This window comes from Alligator mississippiensis, chromosome 10 (genome assembly GCF_030867095.1).
Source record: "Alligator mississippiensis isolate rAllMis1 chromosome 10, rAllMis1, whole genome shotgun sequence".
NCBI classification, from domain to species: Eukaryota; Metazoa; Chordata; order Crocodylia; family Alligatoridae; genus Alligator; species Alligator mississippiensis.
The window spans coordinates 16,564,922-16,587,219 of NC_081833.1; the positions used below are offsets into that span (position 1 = coordinate 16,564,922).

General features: G+C 54.3%; 1 protein-coding gene and 1 gene segment (V, D, J or C); both read right to left on the minus strand.

Moving 5' to 3' along the window:
• Positions 1-8,063: 8,063 nt before the first annotated feature.
• LOC102568917 (immunoglobulin lambda variable 5-39) lies at positions 8,064-8,715 on the minus strand. Its single transcript, XM_006260334.3, has 2 exons — positions 8,640-8,715; positions 8,064-8,518 (listed from the first exon to the last, which is right to left on the minus strand). The coding sequence occupies exons 1-2, from the start codon at positions 8,683-8,685 to the stop codon at positions 8,064-8,066; spliced, it is 501 nt and encodes a 166-aa protein (XP_006260396.2). The 5' UTR covers positions 8,686-8,715.
• Positions 8,716-18,440: 9,725 nt separating this feature from the next.
• LOC132243528 (immunoglobulin lambda variable 5-37-like) lies at positions 18,441-19,904 on the minus strand. The segment is given in 2 exon segments: positions 18,441-19,702; positions 19,826-19,904. Coding segments are annotated over 2 exon segments (492 nt in total).
• Between the last annotated feature and the right edge of the window lie 2,394 nt (positions 19,905-22,298).

A 22,298-nucleotide genomic window follows, 5' to 3' on the forward strand; every position in this document is an offset into this window, starting at 1 on the left:
GCCCTGACCCCATGGACACAAGGAGACACCAGTGCTGGCTGCAGACTGCACTGGGCTGTGATGGGTCGGAGCTGCAGCTGTCTGGGCAACAGGTAGCAGGTTTCACTGCAGCCAGGTCTGGCCCAGCTACCTCGTCATGCCCCTTCCCTGCAGGCATGTGCTGGGCACACGTTTGGAGTGGAGGAACAGCGGCAGGAGGGGCAGATCTTCTGTTTCTTCCCCTTGGGTTTACTCCTCCCCAATTACAGCTGCTGACAGGCTTGTTTTCCTTCAGCTCTGGTACTTGGGTGATGGAAACAGGACGGCTGTTGTGGGAGCAAAAAGGTCCCAGCCCAGACTGCTCTAGCCCAGGATCTCAGAGCATCAGCTCCAGGCTTTATTGAGAAACGGCTCTGCCTAGTGAAAGAAGTCGGCATTGCCAGGACAGTTGCAACCTGATTTCCTAAATGCTTGTCTCACAGAACAGTTAGCACACGCTAAACATGCCCTTGAAAATTGAGTATCCATGTGTTTGAGCAGGATAACCCCTGCCAAGTGCACATGTGTTGTATCATAGCAAAGTTAGGGGAGGGCAGAGGGTGGGAGGGTGTGGGCGCAGGGAAGTGGGTGCATTTCTTGTCACGGGGATGCAGGGTTCTTAAGGTGTTTTTTTAAAGGAAAGGTGCGATAAAAGTATATGATAGCAGATGTATATACATAACAATATCCCGATCTCTCTGTCTATATATATATATATATATATATATATATTGATAGATATATTTTTATTAAAAAAACTCCAAAAAACCCACATGGGTCAACACCGGATGAGATCAGCGAGGTGCTGGTCAACGGGTTCTTGAGCATGCAGATTTGCAATAAACTCAGGGGTCTGCCAGGGCTGCCCACTCTCCCTGATCCTGTTCATCTGCACCATTGAACACCTGGCCCAGCACATCAGGCATGAGCCTGGGATGCGCAGAATCCAAATCCCTGGAGGAAACAATGAAGAGACCAAGGTCCTGGCCTACATGGACGACCTGAACATCCTGTGCCAGAATAACTGTGCAGTAGAAAGAGCCCTGCGGTACACACGGGTTTACAAAGCAGCAGCAGGAGGCCAAGCTCAACATGAGCAAAAGCACTTGCCAAGAGCACCTGTGGACGAGCTTGGGGACCTGGAGTCCCTGGGGGTCAAGATCCTCCGGGTGGAGTTTGACCCCGAGGTGAGTGGAAGGAGAGTCTGGGAGAAGAAAGGAGGCCAAGGTGAAGCAAAGATTGGGTCTGTGGCACACATGCCACCTCTCCACACGGGGGAGTGGGGGCAGGGTGGCACGTGGCGCTCATGAACATGGTGCTACCAGCACTTCTGTACACTGCACTGATCTTCTCCGTTGCAAAGGGTATCACTCAGAGACTCCAGAGAGCCTTTTGTGTTTTCTTCTGGGGATCCCAAATGGAGAAGGTGGCAAGGAAGACCCTGTACATAAAGAAATGGACTGGGGACAGGGGGATACCAGACATCTACCTGTTCCTGCAGTCATGGTATACAAGCCAGATCTGCAAACTGGTGACTGGGTCAGAGACTAAAACAGCCTGTCTCATCAAGTATTTTGAAGGTTACCACCGGACATGGTGTGGGGTGTACGCAGCAACCAACAGGAGATGGTATACCGTGGAGCACTCCTTGTTCTACAGGGTCCTGAACGAGTTCTGGAGTGAGTCCAGGCTACAGAAGGAAAGCCCAGCGACCATGTTCAACCACAGGGAGATACAGAAGGCACTCAGACACAGAGACCGGCTATTGACTGTAGAGACACTTTGAGGGACAAGGGGCTAGCCCCAGCTGCCCCAGGGGCCCAGGCCGTGGTGGGAATCCAGAGCAGCTCAGCTTCCTCATGCAAACAGGTCTCTGGCTGGACCCCCTGAGCCTCTCTTAACCCCCCAGAGCTGAGATCAGCCCCTTCATGCAAATCTGCCCCTGTCACTGGCTGCTGCTCTCACCTCACCCCCACCCACCCTCAGCTTGTGCCTGACACCAGGGGCTCAGCTCCAGCCTGGATAGAGGAAAGATCCACCCAGGGCTGGATTGACCCCTTAGTGGGGGGTCCTAGGGAAACAAACTGGTGGGCCCTTGACTGTCCGAGACCTCCCTCCCCTAATTGGCACTGCTGCCCCCTGGAAGCCGGGCTTGGAGCGGATGCTAGGAACCAGCTGACAAAGGGAGGTGGACAGGACCATCCCTACCGCAGCCAGCACAGAGGGAAGGACAGGATAGGCCCCGCCCCTGCCCCCAGCTGAGGGCCCTAGACATATGCCTAGGTAGTCTATGCATTTCTTGTGCCCTGCCTCCACCCGGCAGAAGGACGTGGTATTGCCATTATAACTGAAGCTTGATTTCCCAAGGGCCAGGATCCCTGCACATTGAGCACATGTTAAACGCCTTTAGACTGCAAATCTCCACACATTCAAGCAGGAGAACCCATGCTAAGAGCACTCACATCACATCATAGAACAGATCCACCTTTTCCAACCAGGAGCATCTCCACATTATACTAATTAAGGTGAAATGAACTGAGGTGTGATGGCTCCACAGAGATAAAGAAGAGGAAGGGCAGGCACAGGGCTAAGTAGAGTGCTAACTGCCCATTTCAGCAAGTCCAGCTTCCTCTACATGTGCAAGGGCTGCCGAGCACTAGCAGCCTGGGCTCTAAGGCAGTGCGGCTCAGCTTGGGTACTTTGCAGAAAGAGGTCAGGAAAGAGAAGCTGCTGAGACACCTACTGCTCTGAGTGTATGCTGTCCCCTGCGTCCCTGTGTTCCCTGTTGATGGCAGCGGGAGCAAGAGCAGGCATAGAAACCATTCTCTATCCAGGTGTTTTCATGCAAGCCTCCTGGGAGGATTGCAATGGGGGTGCTGTTCTGTGCCTGTCATGCAGGACCCCAGATCTCTGCTGGATCTGCTGCTCTAATGTGGCTCTGTGTGTGACCCTGGCATGAAACCATGTATTTCGGAGCTAGCCGGGCTGGCAGGCAGTTCGTTTCCTGCCTTAATGCATGCTGTGCTTGGAAGGCAAGTGTCTGATGATGAGCAGATTGTACTGGACTCCTTGTCTTGAGCTCCAACCCACAAGGAACAAGAGCCATGTCAGGAGTGTTGCTCCCAGCCCCGTCCCCAGACAGCCCAGACAGCAGGACTGGAGTCGGGCTGGGGATCTGCAGGCTGACATGCGACTGCCCCCAGGGGAGCTGGGCAAAGGGGGACAGTGCCTGGCATTAGGCCACAGGAGTCCCCTGTTCACACCCTGCGCGGGGCAGGGCTGTTGTGGAGGGCTGTGCTGTGACCAGGGAGCCCCTCTGTGGGGTGAAGGCTCACACCGTAATGCCATGGGTGACAGCCCTGGCTACGTGCCTTGTGCTAATCCTGAGCTTTCCCCCTGGGGTCTGTCACTAGTGGGTACTGGCACCGGCACCTTGTTGGCAGTTGAGCCTTGTACTCTCAGGGGAATATTTGGTATCAAGTGTTTCTTTTTCAGAACAAGAAGTTGCTGTCCCATTTCCCCATTGTCTGTGTCACTGCGATGAGTGCTGCTGTCTTCAAATAACACTGGGCACTGACAGTCTTGGACTCCCGTGATGGTCAGTGTGGCCGTGGTAGCAGAGCTAGCCCCAAACTGGTCAGAGGGTCTCTCCTTATCCTTGCACATCAGAAACTTGGGGATGCTGCCAGGTTTCTGCTGGGCCAGGGCACATAGTATTTCTCAAACTTTTCTGCTCTGCACGTGAGCTGACCAGTTTGCTCGGACATGCTGCAGACAGAGCAGTGAGCTCTGGCTGGAGGAGTTTCACACCACATCCTATTGGAGCTCAGACCCCAGCTGTTTTCCTTGGCAGAGCTTGACCCCAACTCTTGCTGCCCACAAGGAAACTCCATCACTGGTAGGCAACTACCTGGGGCTGTGGTGGGAGCTGGAGCTGGCTGGAAGCGTCTCAGCAGCTAAGTGCAGTCAAAAGGCCCCTCCAGTGGGAAAAAGGGGCATTACAATCAAAACCTGCTTTTCAAACCTGTTCAGCCATTTGGAAATTTGACCATGTCTACACCAGGGCTGAGATTTGTGCAGCTCTGGCTGCTCCTGACTGTCCCAAACAGCTGTTGGGATCAGCAGTGAACAGCTGCTGCCAGTATCCCTGTCACTGTGGTGCTGTGCATTGCTGGGCTCCCTAAGTCACATCCCACGTCCTGCACAGTACTGGTTGGGGTGACACAGGCTCTTGCACTGGCCTGGACAAGGATTAGCAGAATCTGAGATGAGCAAACCACCCCTCCTAGAAGGCAGCTGCACTGCAACATCTCCGTGTGATACCAGCAATGCCCCCCTCCTCCCCCACTCCCTAACTCCAGATTGAGCTTCTTGCTGGGCATGTCTACATGGGCTATGAATGCAAAAAGGCTGCCTGGACAGTAGTTTACTATGCAGTAAGCATTCCCTAGGAGCATGCCTACATGCACTCCCTGCTCTTGTCCCCTGCAGCAGCCAGGGGTAGCCCCAGACTCCCTCGGGATATTAGTGTGGGGGCTGGCAGGGAGCACAGGGCTGGCCAGGCACTGTCTCACTTCTGGCGCAGCTCCCAGCCAGCTCTGGGCTGGGTGGGGATTTCTCTAAGGAACTGGGGACTGGCCTTGAGCTGGGAACATTTACCGCAGACCTAGCGCTGGTTGGTCCCCTCTTAGGTTCCCATGTGAGCAGCGAGGAGCAGTGTCTCTTCCTTCTCCACCTCCCAGGAGTGCAGGGAGCACTCATCCGCTTGGTGCTTTGAGGTGACATGCTCCTGTGCAATGGTTCAGTGTATTGTGCAGGTGAGATTATTCCGGTACAGAACAAGTCAGATGTGGGGGTTGCAGGAATGTTATACCTGAGTCCCTGCAGCCCACACATGGCACAATATCCTCTTTGCTCTGCCCAGGCATCAGGGCAGCCCTGGCTGCGCAAGACAGGAAATGGCTCTGTCAGTAGGAGCTAACGTCATGCCAGCCTGGTTGGTCTGTCCAAGACAGTCAACAATGCGCACCTTCCCTTTCCCCAACACCACAGCCTGTCACAGCCCCGTACAGTCTGCGGTGTGGCCCGCTTCCACCCAGGGCCAGTTTGACACTTTAGTGGGTCCCAGGCAAATAACTTGTGGGCCCCCAGCTGGACGAGACCCCTCCCCAAAGTGGTGCTGCCACCCATAGAGTGCAGGTTTGGAGCTGATGCTAGGAAGCAGCTGGCAGAGGGGAGGGGAAGGGAAGGGAAAGGAGGTGGACAGGGCCATTTGCGACACAGCCTGCACAGAGGGAAGGACCAGAGCCCTGGGAGCTCAGGGCCCTAGACATATGCCTAGTTTGTCTACCCCTTATTCAGGCCCTGCCTCCACCTGGTGAAAGGACTTGGCATTGTTATTATAACTGAAGCCTGATTTCCAAAGGGCCACGATGCCTGAACACTCAGCATGCGTTAAACACCTTTAGACTGTGAACATCCACACGGTCAAGCAGGATAATCCATGCTAGGAGTGCTCACATCACATTGTAGAACAGATCTGCCTTTTCCAGCAAGGAGCATCTCTACATTGTACTGCGTAACATGCGATGAACTGAGGAGTGACATGGAGGTAAACTGAGGTTTATCTCCACAGAGATAAAAAGAGCAAGGGCACTCACAGGGTTAAGCAGAGTGCTAACTGCCCATTTCAGTGAATCCTGCTGCCTCTGCATGTGCAAGGGCTGTTGAGCACTAAGGGTCTGGGATCTAGGGCAGCACGGCCCAGCCTGGGTGCTTGGCACAAAGTGGTCCAGGAAGGGAAGCCGCTGTGACACGTGCAGTTTTGAGTGCATGCATGCCCTGTGCACCATGCTCTGAGTGCACACACCCCTTGTGTTCCCTGCAGATGGCAGCGGGAGCAAGAGCAAGCTGAGAAACCGTTCTGTACCCAGGTGTTTTCATGCAGGTCTCCCTGGAGGGTTGCGACTGGGGCTGTTGTTCTGTGCCTGTTCTGCAGGACGCCAGATCTCTGCTGGATCTGCTGCTCTAATCTGGCTCTGTGTGTGGCCCTGGCATGAAACCATGTATTTCAGAGCTATCCGGGCTGGAGGCAGTTTGCATCCTGCCTTAATGCATGCTGTGCTGGGGAAGCAAGGGTCTGGTGCTGAGCAGATTATATTGGACTCCTCATCTTGAGCTCCAACCCACAGAGCGTTCAAGGTGATTCAGACTGAGGGGAAATAATACATAACTATTAAATATATTGATGACATGAGTATAGTGCAGAGGAGAAGCTAAACAGAGTGAACAAGTTTTGTAGGTTATTGAAACATAAAGGACAATCCCACAGCTGAGCTGTACTATGGAGTATGGCGTTTGCACTCATTGAGCTTTGCAACCTAGACACTGCTAAGACTGGAAGGGAAAAGGTGGGAGGACTCTGAACTCTGGGCTGGGGACATTTCTGCTGCCTCTGGTGACCATATGGGAAGCATTTGCCAGTGAAAGGCACAGTTGTTTTTGTGGAAGATCAATAGTGAAATCTCTGGGTAATATATTTTGACTGACTTGAGGGGAGCTCTCCAGTTTCTACTAACCAAGGACTTGTCCCTTAGTTTAGTGAAGTGGCTGGAGGCCTGGCTCTCAGACCACTGTAAACAGAAATTGTAAGGGTGGGGTATGACAGCAGAAGGGTTGGGTCTCACGTCCCCATTGCACAGTGCCTGTGTGGAAAGTGCTGCTGCCGCACATCTGGTGGTATTGAAATGCCTCATCCTGGGCTTGGACTCCAGCAATGGGCAGCGTAGCTGTGTTACTGGAGTTGAAACCCAAGACTTGGTCAGGGATGCTGGAGGGTCTGCGCATAGCATCAGATATAATGAGCATGAGGGCCCTGTAAGGCTCCTACTGGTACACTGACTCTGCACTCGTTCGATATCTCTGTTGTCCGCAGAGGAGGCCAGTTTAGCTTTGTCCTAGAGACGTAGACACTGATGGTGGCTAAATCACCATGTTCTGGAAAGGGACTCTGGCAGGCCAGTAGGGGGTGCTTCTGCATTGAGCCACCCACCTCACTGCGCCCGACTACCTTCCAGGCTCCGAGTGCCTCCCTGGGGTGCCTCACATCTGGCCGACCCCTTCCTGGAGCACACCCGCTAGCCTGGGGTTCCACTGCTACCACCCAGGGCTCTGGGCTAATTCTGGCTCTGCGCACCCTGGGAAACACAGGCCTAGTAGCCCTCAAGGGGATTTGATTCACTTCAAGAACTTGGGATGTTTCCCTCAGTCAAAAGCACAAGTAGTGGTCTCCCTTAGTCAGCCGAACCAAAGGGATCCCAAGGCATAATTTAGACCCACTCCCAATAAGTCTCCGACAAATAGGTACAAAGGAGAAATGTATTGGTTACAGAGGGTAGGGTTAGAATAGGGTACAGGGTAGAGCAATATCAGAGAAATCCCATAGAGGAAACTCCCCTGGCTGGTGAGTGCTCTAATCAGAGCTGAGGGCAGAGAGGAAAGTCTCTGCTGCCCCCACATCTCTCTCTGTCCTGGCTCCACATATTAAAAGTAAAGCCAGGGTCTTGCAGGCATTTCCTCCAAGACTAACAGTTTGTTCACATGCTGAGAAGACAGGGCTGCGGCTGTGTAATGGTGGGTGACACTGGTAAGGTGGTAAGGAGTCAGGTAGGAGAGGGGTAGCTCTGCAGCTCTACAATGTCCTGACTCTGGACACTTAAGGAGGGATGTCACCAAGGCTGCGTCTGGAGCTGCCGCCCTCCTTCCTCCCGCTGTCCCTGGAGTCTGCAACTCCTGCCAGTCTGTGCAGGGTATGCGTGCAGTGGGGCAGAGGCAAGAGCTGGCATGGGGGGACAGGGGTTCTCACTAGGGTAGATGGGAACCAGGAAGTCGTTGGTCCCTTCTCTCCACAGAAGAGCAGAGAATGAGGAGGGAGAAGGACAGAGAGCAGAGGGGCTCCATGAGGGAAAACACGGGAAGAGCTCCCTACATCCCACTCAGACAGGGTGGTTGGCAGAGAACCATTCTCTCCCCTGCAGAGGCAGACGTTACACTTCATGGTGTGTTTGCACAGGTGATTGCTGCCCTTGGTACGGCTCCTTGCTGGCTCCAACAGAGACCTGGCTGAGGAAGGGCAGAGGAGGTTTTTGTCTCACTTCCCCTGTGGCTGTGTCACTGTGACAAGCATCACTGTGCCACACAGCACAGTAATAGTCAGCCTCGTCCTCTGCGAGGACCCCGGCGATGGTCAGGTAGCCGGTGTTACTGGACGTGTCTTTGGAGCCAGAGAAGCGAGCGGGGACCTCGGAGCCCTGGTGCTTGTCAGAATCGGACTTGTATCTCAGCAGGTACCGAGGGGGGGTCCCAGGTTTCTGCTGGTACCAGTTCACATAGTAGCCACTGATGCTGGTCCCACTGCTCATGGTGCAGGAGAGTTTCACAGTGTTTCCAAGGGACACTGACTCGGCGGGCGGCTGAGTGAGTGCAGGCTGTGAGTTGGTACCTGGAAAACAACATGCAGACCCCTGTCACATCCGCCCAGGGCTCCCCTCCTGCTGGTCCTGTGCTTGGGGAACTGGCTTCACCACCCACTTCTCTGTAATTATCCCTCTCCCCACTGTCACCTGTGCACCACATCCCCAGCAGGACAAGGAGGGGACCCCACAGCATGGTGAGGAGATTGCCGGCCCTTGCAGGAGAGAGAGGGACAAACCTACTGAAAATGCCCTCCCATGCCTGCATCTTATATAGGCAATGTGGGGGGAAGTGGAGGGGAGGGGAGCAGTGAAGTGGGGCCTTGTTGCTAATGTGCTCCTGTCTGATTGGTCCCTTTGGGCACAGGGGAGGAGCCACGTGCATGCAGGGATCAGCCCACAAGAAAGGATCTCACTGCATAAAGTCTCACTGTATAAGGAGAGGACGCCCATCTTCACTCTGTCCTGGGCGCTGCCCACTCCTCAGCTAGGCCATGCAGGGGGCCCATCCAGAAGGAGGGAGGTGGGTGGGGGGGACACGGGTCTTCTCTGAAGGTGAGAAGGGAGCCAGGGAAGTTATGCTCCATTGTCCCCATGAAAGGAGTGCAGGATGAGGATGGCAGGGACAATCCCCACCACCCACATACTCCTCTCAAAGTCAAGCTCATCCCACAGAGTTAGTGCCTCAAAGGACTCAGACACTCGGTGCATGGAGTTTTTTTCCCATGGGCAGAGGCTGGTCATATGGTTTTCACTTGGGCTTCAATGCAAGGTGCTGTCCTGGCAGCCTCTGGCCCCCAGTCTCTGACTGGATGCAGGGGAGGAGCCACATGCAAGTAGGGATAAGTCTGCAAGAAAAGGTCTCGCTGTACAAGGACCCCTGTTCGGTGACACTTGACAGGGACCAGCAGCGCCCAGTCGGGTCCTACAGTTACTGCAGCTTGGATTGACTGTGGGAGTCTGAGCTCGCAGGGCCTCATTTCTAGCCCATGTTGCCTTTTCTCCTGGCAGGTGGAAACTCGACTGGCCTTTCCTGTTGCAAGGGACATGGGGATTTGTGCAGCCAGCCCCTCTCCTGGTGATGTGAAATGCAGCTGCAGCCAGGGAGCAGGGGCAGCGTAACCAGAGGTTGCAACTGGAGCTGATACGCCTTCTCCTTGGCTGTATCCTGGGTGCTGCCCACTTTTTTTCAGGCTTTGCAAAGTGCCCCATCCAGAAGGAGGGAGGTGCGTGTGTGGGACACAGGTCTTTTCAGAAGGTGTGAAGGGAGCTTAGGGGAGTTATGTTATCTTCTTCCCATGAAAGCAGTAGAGGATGAGGAGGGCAAAGAACCACTCACATCCCCAAACCTAACAGAGAGAGCATTGAGGGAGAGTGGAGGAAAAGGAGGGAAGAGCTGCTTCCACTCTACTGGGAGAGGGTGACAGGTAACAGGTCATTCCCTTGCAGAGGGAGAAGTCACGCACACAGACATGTTCCTGCATGTGATGTGTTCCTGCACAGGCCCATCGCCGCTGTTGGCGCAGCTCCCTCCAGGCTCTGGGGGCAGAGGAGGGGTTGGTCTCGCTTCCCTGTGGCTGCCACTGACAAGTGCTCTTGTGCCATGTGTGGCAGAAATGCCACCGTCTGTGTCTGTCTCCAGAAATCTGTCTCTGGCAGCCTGAGAGGCGGGTGTTGAATTTCTCAGGGCGGGGGATCTTCCCCCCTGTCTACATGACAAAAGCTTGGTGGCTTGGATGTGGATTCTCTGGTCACCTGGGGAGGGGGAGGGGGAGGGAAAAGCCCCGCTCACAGGCCCAGGTAGACAGTGATGCTTTTTAAATTGGTTGGCTAGTGGCCAGCACTGGCAGCTTCAATTGGACTGGGCTGCTGAGGTCAGAAAGGTTATTTAAAGGCCCAGTCCAGGAAGAAGGCAGCCATTAGCCATGCGGTCATCCAGGTGAATCTGAAACTGGGAGAGGAGCTTCACCATCTGAAACAGGCTCTCTCCTCATAACCACATGCTCAAAGAGTGACCTGCCTCTGGAGGAAAACTTCAACCACCTCTGGATGATGTGTGTGAGTAAGCTACTTGAGATCAGACTAGATATTTAGCTTACAGTAACTCAGATGCGTGATGAAAAGGCTACCTCAGCCATACTGGTTTGCTCTATGTGATTCCTCTGATATTCCTATGATACTGCTCTACCTTTTACCCTGTTTTCACCCTACCCCCTGTAATCAATAAAGTTCTCCTTGTGACCGGTGTGGGAGACTTATTGAGGGGTGGGTCTAAATTATGCCTAGGAATTCCCTTAGATCTGTGGACTAAGGGAGACTTTCCTGTTAAGCCCCTGCCTTGGGGAAGTGCCCCAAATGCCTGTATTGGGTCTAGTACCAAGTGGATGATCAGGCCTGTGTTTTCCAAGGTGTGCAGAGCCAGAATTGAGTCTAGAGCCTTGGATGGTGGCAGCAGGAACCCCAGGCTAGCGGGTGTGCTCCAGGGAAGGGGTCGGCCAGACGTGAAGCACCTCAGAGAGGGCACTCGGAGCCTGGAAGGTGGTCGGGTGCAGTGAGGTGGGCGGCTCAACGTAGGAGCGCCCCCGACTGGCCCGCCACACGTGGTGGGAGTCGTGGGATCCGAATACCCTGCTGTATTGGAGGCATAATTTGGGGTAAGGAATAGAGTTACTGAAATCCCTTGAGCAAACAATTTATAATTTGGTATCTGGTCGACTGGATAGTGTAGATAGTCTGGATGGCAGACGAGTATGTCCGGATGACCGTGCCTGAACTGAAAGAACTGGCAAAAGAGAGAGCCCTTCAGGTGAAGAAAGGGTAAAGAAGGAAGAGCTGGTTAAACTCTTGTGCACTAGCGAGTCAGAACAAGCATCGGCTTCACACTTGACAACTCCTGAGACCGACCCAGGAGCACACTCCCGCTCGTCAAGCCCAGAGGCCACCGGGAGATCACCCTCTGAGGGGGAGTGGCAGAGACTCCATGAGCTGGAGTTAAAAAGGCTGCAGCTGGAGGAGAAAAAGCTGGAAGCCCAGCACGAGAAGGAACAACGACAGCTAGAAGTGAAAAGGATGGAGCTGGAAGCCCAGCGTGAGAGGGAACAATGACAACTGGAGGCCCAGCATGAGGGGGAACAGTGACAGCTGGAGGAGAAGCGGATGGAGATGGAGGCAAAAAAGCTGGAGCTGGAGGAGAAAAAGCTGGAGGCTCAGCTCCGTCTGCAGCCCAACGGAGGAAACGCGAACACTCCGCAAGTGTCCGGGGAACACCCCAAACTGGACGTCTCGGCCTTCGCTCGCTACCGAGATGATCCTGCAGTGTTCCTAAGCAACTTTGAAAGACAAGCCCAGCGGTGCAAGGTGCCGGAGGAAAAGATCATGATGCACTTGTCTGCTCTGGTAGAAGGTGACATGGTGGTGGTCCTGAACAGCCTACCCTCAGACGCAGCTGATGACTATAATGCCTTTAAAGCTGCAGTGTCTAAAAGGTTAAAGTTAGGACCGGACTATTTTCAGAAGAAATTCCGGAATATGCACCCACAACCTGGGACGTCATTGACTGATTATGTGGCCCTGTTGGAGGACACATACATTAAATGGTTAGCCGAAGCCAAGGCTGACACTTTAGAAAAGGCATGCCATCTCCTGGTGCTGGAACAATTCTATTTTTGGTGTCCGAGAGAGGTGAAGACCTTGGTCAGGGACAGGGACCCCAAAAATGCTCACGAGGCCACTGAAATTGCAGACTGACTGTTGCTAAATCATGAGAAGCCTCCCTACTCCGGGAAGGAACAAAAAGGGTTCCAAAGAGGGGGGAAGGGAGGTCCAGGTCAAAAAGGGGAAAGAGGGCCACCTCCTGCAGAGCGCAAGGCAGCCCCAGATTCGGAGAAACCACCCAATTCGGTAAAGAGGGGGTGCTATAACTGCGGGGAGCAGGGCCACATCAAGCCCAACTACCCAAAGCTAAGCAATAGACCCAGGCCTGTCAGGCGTGCAACAGCCGTGAGCAGTGAGGGGGAAGGCTGGAGCCACTCTGAGAGGAGTGTCTGTTGCTACAGGATCACAAACTCAGAGGAGGTGATGGTCCCCCACCAGACCATGATAACGGTAAAGGAGAGGACCCTTGTGGGGGAACTAGACTTGGGGTCCAGTGTGACATTAATCAATGCCAACCTTGTCTTGCCTGCAGACATAATCCTGGGGAAGACCCTTACTATTCACGAGGTGGGGCCCCTACCTCTTACGGTACTGGTAATCCATGCACCCATCGTGTGGAACGACTGTGCAACGTACCTGGAAATGGGGGTACTGGAAGGGGCTCTGGTCCCCATCCTGGTGGGATGGGATCTTATGGGGCAGGAATCCCAGCTCCAGAGGTGGGAACAGACCCAAAAGCCAAAGCCCTGCCCTGTTCATGCGGTGACTTGTCTGCAGAGCAGAAATGCTAAAGTGAGGGGGTTAGAAAATCCCCAGGAGACAGCCACACCATTGGCCACAGTGGAAGGGACCCCTGCAGACGGTGATTGCACGCTGGTCCCGGAAGCAACTAGCAACCCCGAGGGTGGGTTAAGTGACAGTCCCAGGGAGGGGTGTATTCCGTCAGTGGCAGAGGAAGGTGAGGCTATCAGGGAGGAGACCCAGAAAGTCCCTGAGGGTGAGAGTGCACTTCCTGCAGGAGAACCTGAACTCCCTGCTGATTGCCTAGCTGGGCAAGAGGAGTTAAAGCGGGAAGTTCTGGAGGACCCCAGCTTGGAGGGACTCCGGCAGATGGCTCAGGAGCAAGAGACTGAGTTCACTCCAGACAAAAGGGAACAGGTGGTCTGGGATGAGGGGCTTCTCTATCGGTTGTGGGTACCGAAGAACCATGCCGGGACCTGGGAGCCCCAGCGCCAGCTCATAATACCCCGGAAATACAGACAGCAATTGCTCTCCATGGCTCACGATTTACCGTGTGCTGGTCCCATGGACCAGGAACGGACACGCCAGCGGTTGCAGGTGAACTTTTTTTGGCCCAGAATTGCCCAGAATGTGACGGACTACTGCAAATCTTGCGAGACATGCCAGCGAACAGGTAAAAGTGGGGACAGGAGAAGGGCTCCCCTGCAGCCCCTCCCTATCATCGACCAACCCTTCCACAGGGTGGCAGTAGACATTGTGGGACCGCTGAAGGATAAGACTTGTAGAGGAAAGAAATACATACTGACTCTAGTGGATTATACAACGCGGTACCCGGAGGCAGTTGCCTTGACCTCCCTTCAGGCACCCGTGGTTGCTGACACCCTAATCAAGGTCTTCTGTCAGCTGAGTTTCCCCTCCGAGATCCTGACTGACCGGGGTGGGAACTTCATGGCGGAGGTGATGAAGTGCCTGTGGGAGGAACACCTTAAGGCAACAGCCTACCACCCTCAGACAAATGGGCTGGTGGAAAGGTTCAATGGGACCTTGAAAGGGATGCTAAAGGCCTATGTGGACTCCAACCCCAATGACTGGGATGAGAAACTGCCACATCTGATCTTTGCCTACCGGGAGGTGCCCCAGGAGTCCACTGGGTTCTTGCCCTTTGAGTTGATGTTCGGGAGGCGAGTTCGAGGTCCTCTCGATTTGGTGAGAGAGGAGTGGGAAGGGAAGATCCCTTCCACAAAAACCTCAGTGGTGTAGTATGTGCTTAACTTCCGTCAGAAACTGACTGACATGATGATAGTGGTACGGGACTCCCTGGGACAGGCCCAGGAGAAGCAAAGGTCCTGGTATATGAGAAGGCCCGCTTAAGTACCTTTGAGCGGGGTGATAATGTGATGGTTTTCCTGCCACTAAAAACAGACAAGCTGCAAGCCGCTTAGGAAGGTCCTCATGCTATCCTGGACAGACTGGATGATGTGACCTATGTAGTGGCTATTAGGGATAGAAAACCTAAGACAGTTCATGTGAACATGCTTAAACCCTACTATGACAGAAAGGAAATGGTATTCTGGGTTCCCTCCATTGAGGGAACACCGGAGGACCCAGAGGAGCCAGTCATGTATGGTGACTGGGATGGCGAAGCAGGGATCGAGGAACTCCGCCTGCCGGACCATCTGCCCTCCCAGGACAAGGACCAGCAGCTCGCAGCACTCAAGGACTTTGAGACAGTGTTCTCCCATAAACCAGGTAAAACGGACCTGGCAGTACACTCGATAGAGATGGGCAGCCATTGCCCTATATACTCCCGATATTACCCAGTTAATGAGAAGGTGAGGCAAGAAATAAAATGGGAGATCACAGAGATGGAAGAGTTGGGGGTAATCCGGCCTTCAATGAGTCCCTGGGCCAGTCCGGTGGTACTCGTCCGGAAGCAGGATAGGACCATCTGGTTCTGCGTGGACTACCGGAAGCTGAATGCCATTACCACCCCTGATGCGTAACCTATGCCCAGGATGGACACATTGCTGGATCGCCTGGGCCCAGCCAAGGTCATCTCTACTCTGGATCTGTCTAAAGGATTTTGGCAGATGGCACTGGACCCGGATGCCATAGCCAAGTCTGCCTTTACCGCACCTATAGGGCTATATGAGTTCACAGTTTTACCTTTCGGTACGCACAACTCTCCCGCCTCTTTCCAGAGACTGATTAATAATCTGCTGCAAGGATGTGAGCAGTTTGCCATGGCTTACATTGATGACATCGCCATCTTCAGTCAGGATTTCGAGTCGCACCTGATTCACCTGACCACGGTGTTAAGTAAGATCAAGCAAGCTGGTCTTAGTGTGAAAGCCAAAAAGTGCCAGTGGGCACTATCTGAGGTAGTCTACTTGAGTCATCGTGTGGGTGGAGGTCATATTGCTCCCTTGTGGGACAAGATTGAGGCCATCAAAGACTGGCCGCCTCCACAGACCAAGAAGCAAGTCACAGCCTTCCTTGGCCTGGCAGGTTACTACTGTAGATTTGTCCTGGGGTTTGGAGCAACCGCAGCACCGCTGCACGAGCTGACCAAGAAGGGCAGCCCAGACCCGGTGGTCTGGAAGCAGGGGTGCCAGGAAGCATTCAACACCCTCAAAGCTGCCCTGGTCAAACAACCGATCCTGAAGGCACTGTTCCATGATAAACCCTTCTATGTGGCAACGGATGCCTCTGACGTAGGACTGGGAGCTGTACTCTTACAGGAGCACCAAGAGACACGGCACCCTATGGTGTACCTCAGCCGGAAGTTAATCCCTCGGGAGCGGAACCTGTCCTCCATCGAGAAGGAGTGCTTGGCCATTGTCTGGGCACTGAACAAGCTGAAGCCATATTTGTGGGGACAACAGTTCACCGTCCTGTCGGACCATGCCCCACTGCAATGGTTGCAGACTGTGCAAAACACTAATTCCAAGCTGCAGCGATGGGCCTGGCAGCTTCAAGAGTTCAACTTCACTGTTGAGCACATCAAGGGAAGCCAGAATGTGATAGCGGATGCCTTGTCACGAAAGGAGTCTGGGTAGTGGGTCCTTGGACTCAGGACTAGTGAAGAGATCACTAGTGTAAGACTGCCCATCAGTTTTTATGGTTTCTGTATGTTATTGCTATAACTCGTTCCATGTCTCAGGTTTTCTTTTTTTTTCCTCTTCTTCTGGCATCCCGTAGGAACTCCCTGACCTGACACGCCCAGACCCACGGCCCTGAGAGGCCCCGTGTCCGAGCTCTTAAAGGAGGGGGGGGAAGTGTGGCAGAAAGGCCACCGTCTGTGTCCCTCTCCAGAGATCTGTCTCTGCCAGCCTGAGCAGAGAGGCTGGTGTTGAGTTCCTCAGGGCGGGGATCTCCCTCCCTTGTCCACATGAGAAACGTCTGGTGCCTCGGAGGCGGATGCTCTGGTCACCTGGGGAGGTGGGGGGGAAGCCCCACTCACTGGCCCAGGTAGCCAGCGAGGCTTTTTTAGATTGGTTGGCTTGCGGCCAGCACTGGCAGCTTTGATTGGACTGGGCGGCTGAGGTCAGAGAGGTTATTTAAAGGCCAGGGCCAGGAAGAAGAGAGCCATTAGCCATCAGCCATGCGGTCATCCAGGTGAATCTGAAACTGTCTCTCTCCTCATAACCTCATGCTCAGAGTGACCTGCCCCAGAGGAAAACTCCAACCACCTCTGGATGATGTGTGTGAGTAAGCTACTCGAGATCAGACTAGATATTTAGCTTACAACTCAGATGCGTGTTTAAACGGCTACCTCAGCCATTCTAGTTTGCTCTATGGGATTCCTCTGATATTCCTCTGATATTTCCATGATACTGCTCTACCTTTTACCCTGTTTCCGCCCTGCCCCCTGTAATCAATAAAGTTCTCCTTGTGACCGGTGTGGGAGACTTATTGAGGGGTGGGTCTAAATTATGCTGAGGAGGCCCCGTAGGTCTGTGGATTAAGGGAGGCTTCCCTAATAAGCCCCTGACTTGCGGAAGTGCCCCAAGTGCCTGTATTGGGTCTAGTACCAAGTGGACAATCAGGCCTGAGCTTTCCAAGGTGCGCAGAGCCAGAATTGAGTCCAGAGCCTTGGATGGTGGCAGCGGGAACCCCAGGCTAGTGGGTGTGCTCCAGGGAAGGGGTCGGCCGGACGTAAGGCACCCCAGGGAGGGCACTCGGATCCTGGAAGGTGGTCAGGCGCAGTGAGGTGGGCGGCTCAATGCAGGAGCGCACCCGACTGGCCCGCCACAGTGAGCACCACAAGCTTAGATGTGGCCAAGTGGGAGTGGGAGTGTATCAGGTTTGCTCCTATAGTAGGAATAGGGAGGTGGTCCCGTGTCTCCCAGGGTCGCTCATGTGAGAGCTCTCAGGGCCGTGAAGGGAGGTTGTTCCCAGGGGTGACTGTGGAGAAGTCCTGCATCCTGCCTGGCCTCGCAGCAGCTATAGGACGGGCCTGAACAGCTATTTCACTCTCTCCATGGAGAACACCCTCACTCGCATGAGAAGAAATGGTCTGACACCTCTGCAGGGGCAGGAAGAAGTTTGTGTCTCACTTCCCCATTGCCCTATGTCATTGTAAACTCAGACAGTAATAATGAGTCTCGTCCTGGGCTTGGACTCCAGTGATGGTCAGCGTTGCTGTCCTACCAGAGCTGGCCCCAGAGAATCAGTCAGGGACATCAGAGGCTCTCTCTTGATCCTTGTATATAACAAGTTGGGGGACGCTGCCAGGTTTCTGCTGGTACCAGTGCGCATACTTCTTGTTAAGCTTCTCTCCATTGCACGTGATGTGAGCAGTTTGTCCTGGAGACACAGACAGTGCAGGGGATGTACTCGGCAAGGGAATCTGAAAGGAGGAGGGAAAACACTGGGAGCAACTCCTAGCTGGAGAAAGCTCCATGGGGAAGGGAGGTGATATTACCCCCAAATCCCTTTGGCTTGAAAGGCTTAGATCAGGCCTTTCTGAGGAGCACCTGAGCAGTACGTAAGCACCACAAGGGGAGGCATTCGGAGCTTGGTTTTTGGGTAAGCGCAGTGAGGCAGGTGGCTCAGCACAGGAGCATCCCCTGCTTTCCTGCCACGCTGCTCTGAGTGCATGCACACCCCATGCATCCCTGCGTACCCTGCAGATGGGGGTGGGAGCAAGACTAGGCCTAGAAACCATTCTGTATCCAGTTGTTTTCATGCAGGTCTCCCAGCGGTATTGCAACTGGGGGTTAAGTTCTGTGCTTCTCCTGCAGGACTGCAGCTCTCTGCTGGATCTGCTCCTCTGATTTGCCCTGGTGTCAGCCCATGTATTTGAAATGTAGCTGGGCTGGGGGCCAGTTCGCTTCCTGCTTCCTGCACACTGTTGGGAAACAAGTTATTGATGATGAGCACTGAGCAGATTGCATTGGACTCCTTGTCTTGATCTCCAAAGCACAGAGCCTTTAAGTTGCTCAGGCTGAGGGGAAATAATGTATCACAATTAAATACATTGATGACACTGAGTAAAGAGCAGAGGAGAAGCTAAGCAGAGAGTACACAGCTTGTAGGTTACTGGGTCATTAAGGACAATGCCACAGCTGAGCTGCACTATGGAGTAGGGGGCTTGCAATCATTGATCCCTTTGATGTTGACACTGCTAAGACTGGAAGGGAAAAGATGGGAGGACTCTGGGCTAAGGATATTTCTGCTTTCTCTGGAGACCATATGAGAAGCATGAGCAAGTGAAATGCACTGCTGGTTTCTTGGTGAAACCCTAGTAGGATGGGAGGCGCTCAGTTTTTGGAAGAGAAATATTGAGATCTCTGCATGATGTAGTTTCACCGACTTCAGGACAGCTCTGCCAGTATCTGCTGAGCCTGGACCTGGCCCTCAGTTTAGTGAAGTAGCTGAAGGCCTGGCTCTCAGACCAGAGTAAATATAAATAGTAAGTGTGGCCTTTGGCAGCAGGAGGGTTGCATTTCCCTTCCCCGTTGCACTGTAGCACTGTGGAAAGTGCTGCTGTCCCACACTTGGCAGTAATGAACAGCTTCATCCTGGGCTTGGACTCCAGTGATGGGCAGCGTAGCCATGTTACCAGACTTGAAACCCAAAGATGCCAGAGGGTCTGCCTATAGCATCTAATATAATGTGGAAAAGAAATAGAAAGGCCCCATTTTTCACCATGGGGGTGGGGGGTAGGTGAGATGGGAGCAAGGATGGGTCGTATTTTCCATCTGTTCGTGAAAGGGCAGAGGATGAGCTAGGGGGAAGAGCAGGGAGCAGAGGGACTTAGTGGGGGCTTGGAGGGGCGGGGGGTGGAAGGGGAGAGCTGGCTACCTCTTCCCGGAGAGAGCAGTTGGTAGGCCACCAGTTTTCCCCCACAGAGGGAGATGTTACATTTCACCACGTTTGCACAAGTGATTGCTGCCCTTGGTACGGCTCCTTGCTGGCTCCAACAGAGCCCCGGCTGAGGGAGGGCAGAGGAGGTTTTTGTCTCACTTCCCCTGTGGCTGTGTCACTGTGACAAGCATCACTGTGCCACACAGTACAGTAATAGTCAGCCTCGTCCTCTGCGAGGACCCCAGTGATAGTCAGGTAGCCGGTGTTACTGGACGTGTCTTTGGAGCCAGAGAAGCGAGCGGGGACCCCGGAGCCCTGGTGCTTGCTGGAATCTGAGGAGTAATACAGCAGGTACCGAGTGGGGGTCCCAGGTTTCTGCTGGTACCAGTACACACTGTAGCCACTGATGCTGGTCCCACTGCTCATGGTGCAGGAGAGTTTCACAGTGTTTCCTGGGGACACTGACTCTGCGGGCGGCTGGGTGAGCGCAGGCTGTGAGCTGGCACCTGGAAAACAACATGCAGACCCCTGTCACATCCGCCCAGGGCTACCCTCCTGCTGGTCCTGTGCTTGGGGCCCTGACTTCAGCAGCCATATCTCTGTGTAATTATCCCAATCCCCACTCTCACCTGTGCACCACGTCCCCAGCAGGACAAGGAGGGGAGCCCACAGCATGGTGAGGAGTTTGCCGTCCCTTGCAGGAGAGAGAGGGAGAAACCCACTGAAAATGCCCTCCCATGCCTGCGTCTTATATAGGCAGTGGAGGGAAGTGGAGGGGATGGGAGCAATGAAGCGGGGCCTTGTTGCTAATGTGCTCCAGTCTGATTGGCCCCTGTGGGCACAGGGGCGGAGCCACATGCAAGGGGGATCAGTCTGCAAGAAAACATCTCACTGTACAAAGCCCCATGTTCGGTCCCACTCAACGGGGACCAGCAGCACCCAGTCGGGTCCTCCAGTCACTGCAGCTTGGATTGACTGGGGCAGTCTGAGCTCACAGGGCCTCACTTCCAGCACATGCTGCTTTTTCTCCTGGCAGGTGGACACTCGACCGGCCTTTCCTGCTCCAAGGGACATGGGGATTTCTGCAGCCAGCCCCTCTCCTTGGCCCTCTGCTCCTGGGGATGTGAAAGGGAGCTGCAGCCAGGGAGCAGGGGCAGTGTCACCAGGGGCTGCAACTGGAGCTGTCACCCTTCTCTCTCCTCTGTCCTGGGGGGTTATGTTCCCCTCCTCCCCATGAAAGGAGTGGAGGATGAGGAGGGCAAAGAACCCCCCACCCCCAAACCTTTCAGGTTCCAGGAAAAGGAGGGAAGAGCTGCCTCGGCTCTACCCAGAGAGGGTGGTGGCAGGTAACAGGCCATTCCCCTGCAGAGGGAGAAGTCACGTGCACAGCGTTGCCGCATGTGACGTGCTCCCGCACAGGCCCATCGCTGCTGTCTGCGCAGCTCCCTCCAGGCTCTGAGGGCAGAAGAGGGTTTGGATTTCCTTCCCTGTGGCTGCCACTGACAAGTGCTCTTGTGCCATGTAGCACAGCAATAATCAACCTCGTCCTCTGCAAGGCTCTCAGTGATGGTCAGGTAGCTGGCATTATTGGATGTGTCTTTGGAAAAAGAGATGGGAGTGGAGATGCCAGAGCCCTGGTCTTTGCTGGACTCTGAGAAGTAATTTAGGTGCCATTGTTGCACCGTTAATTTGCTCCACGTACAGGAGGGATGATGCCATATGGACCCGAGTTGCTTGGTGTTCAGTGACACCTGCGCAGACACCAGCTCAAGTGATCTTTGAATGTTCTCCACATCCATCTGGCTCTTTTGTGAGCCCCATAGTCACCCCCACCTCCCCAGGCTTCCCTTTTTGGCCAGTTTCCAGTCAGTGCAGATGATCTACTTCTGCTCAGCGCTGCTCTGAGTACCCGAGCAGGTGGGAAGGTCCATGGTTGTCAGCCACTGCCCTGGGTTGTGCAGTGAGGCACCGCAGGGCTGCGTAGCCTTCAGGGACAGGTGGACTCCTCTCTCCTCCTCTGTCTGTCACACAGCTCAGCCCAGTCCAGCTGCTCTGGAGATGGAGGGGGAGGGAGGGCAGCGTGTCTGACTGCAGCACTGGGAACCACGGCAGGACAAGGAGCAAGAGCCATGACAGGAGTGTCGCTCCCCTAACTCTGCCAGTCCCAGCCCCTCCCCCAGACAGCCCAGACAGCAGGACTGGACTCAGGCCGGGGATCTGCAGGCTGACATGTGGCTGCCCCCAGGGGACCTGTGCACAGGGGGACAGTGCCTGGCATTAGGCCACAGAAGTCCCCTGTTCACACCCTGCGTGGGACAGGGCTGTTGTGGGGGGCTGTGTTGTGACCAGGGAGCTCCTCTGTGGGGTGAAGGCTCACACCGTAATGTCATGGGTGACGGCCCTGGCTAGGTGCCTTGTGCTAATCCTGAGCTTTCCGCCGGGGTCTGTCACTAGTGGGTACTGGCACCAGCACCTTGTTGGCAGTTGAGCCTCGTACTCTCAGGGGAATATTTGGTATCAAGTGTTTCCTTTTCAGAGCAAGAAGTTGCTGTCCCATTTCCCCATTGTCTGTGTCACTGCGATGAGTGCTGCTGTCTTCAAATAACACTGGGCACTGACAGTCTTGGACTCCCGTGATGGTCAGTGTGGCCGTGGTAGCAGAGCTAGCCCCAAACTGGTCAGAGGGTCTCTCCTTATCCTTGCACATCAGAAACTTGGGGATGCTGCCAGGTTTCTGCTGGGCCAGGGCACATAGTATTTCTCAAACTTTTCTCCTCTTCACGTGAGCTGAGCAGTTTGCTCAGACAGGCTATGGACAGAGCAGTGAGCTCTGGCTGGAGGATTTTCACACCACATCCTACTGGAGCTCAGACCCCAGCTGTTTTCCTTGGCAGAGCTTAACCCCAACTCTTGTTGCCCACAAGGAAACTCCAGCGCTGGTAGCCGACTACCCGGGGCTGTGTTGGGAGCTGGAGCTGGCTGGAGGGTAGGTAGCAAGCCTCTCAGCATCTAAGTGCAGTCAAAAGGCCCCTCCAGTGGGCAAAAGGGGCATTACAATCAAAACCTGCTTTTCAAACCTGCTCAGCCATTTGGAAAATGGAC

Bases quoted from the DNA above. Each gene is read 5' to 3' on its own strand.
- LOC102568917 (XM_006260334.3), bottom strand. From the start codon at position 8,685: ATGCTGTGGGGTCCCCTCCTTGTCCTGCTGGGGATGTGGTGCACAG. The intron at 8,519-8,639 runs GTGACAGTGGGG...GTTGTTTTCCAG, and splicing joins GCTGGGGATGTGGTGCACAG to GTACCAACTCACAGCCTGCA.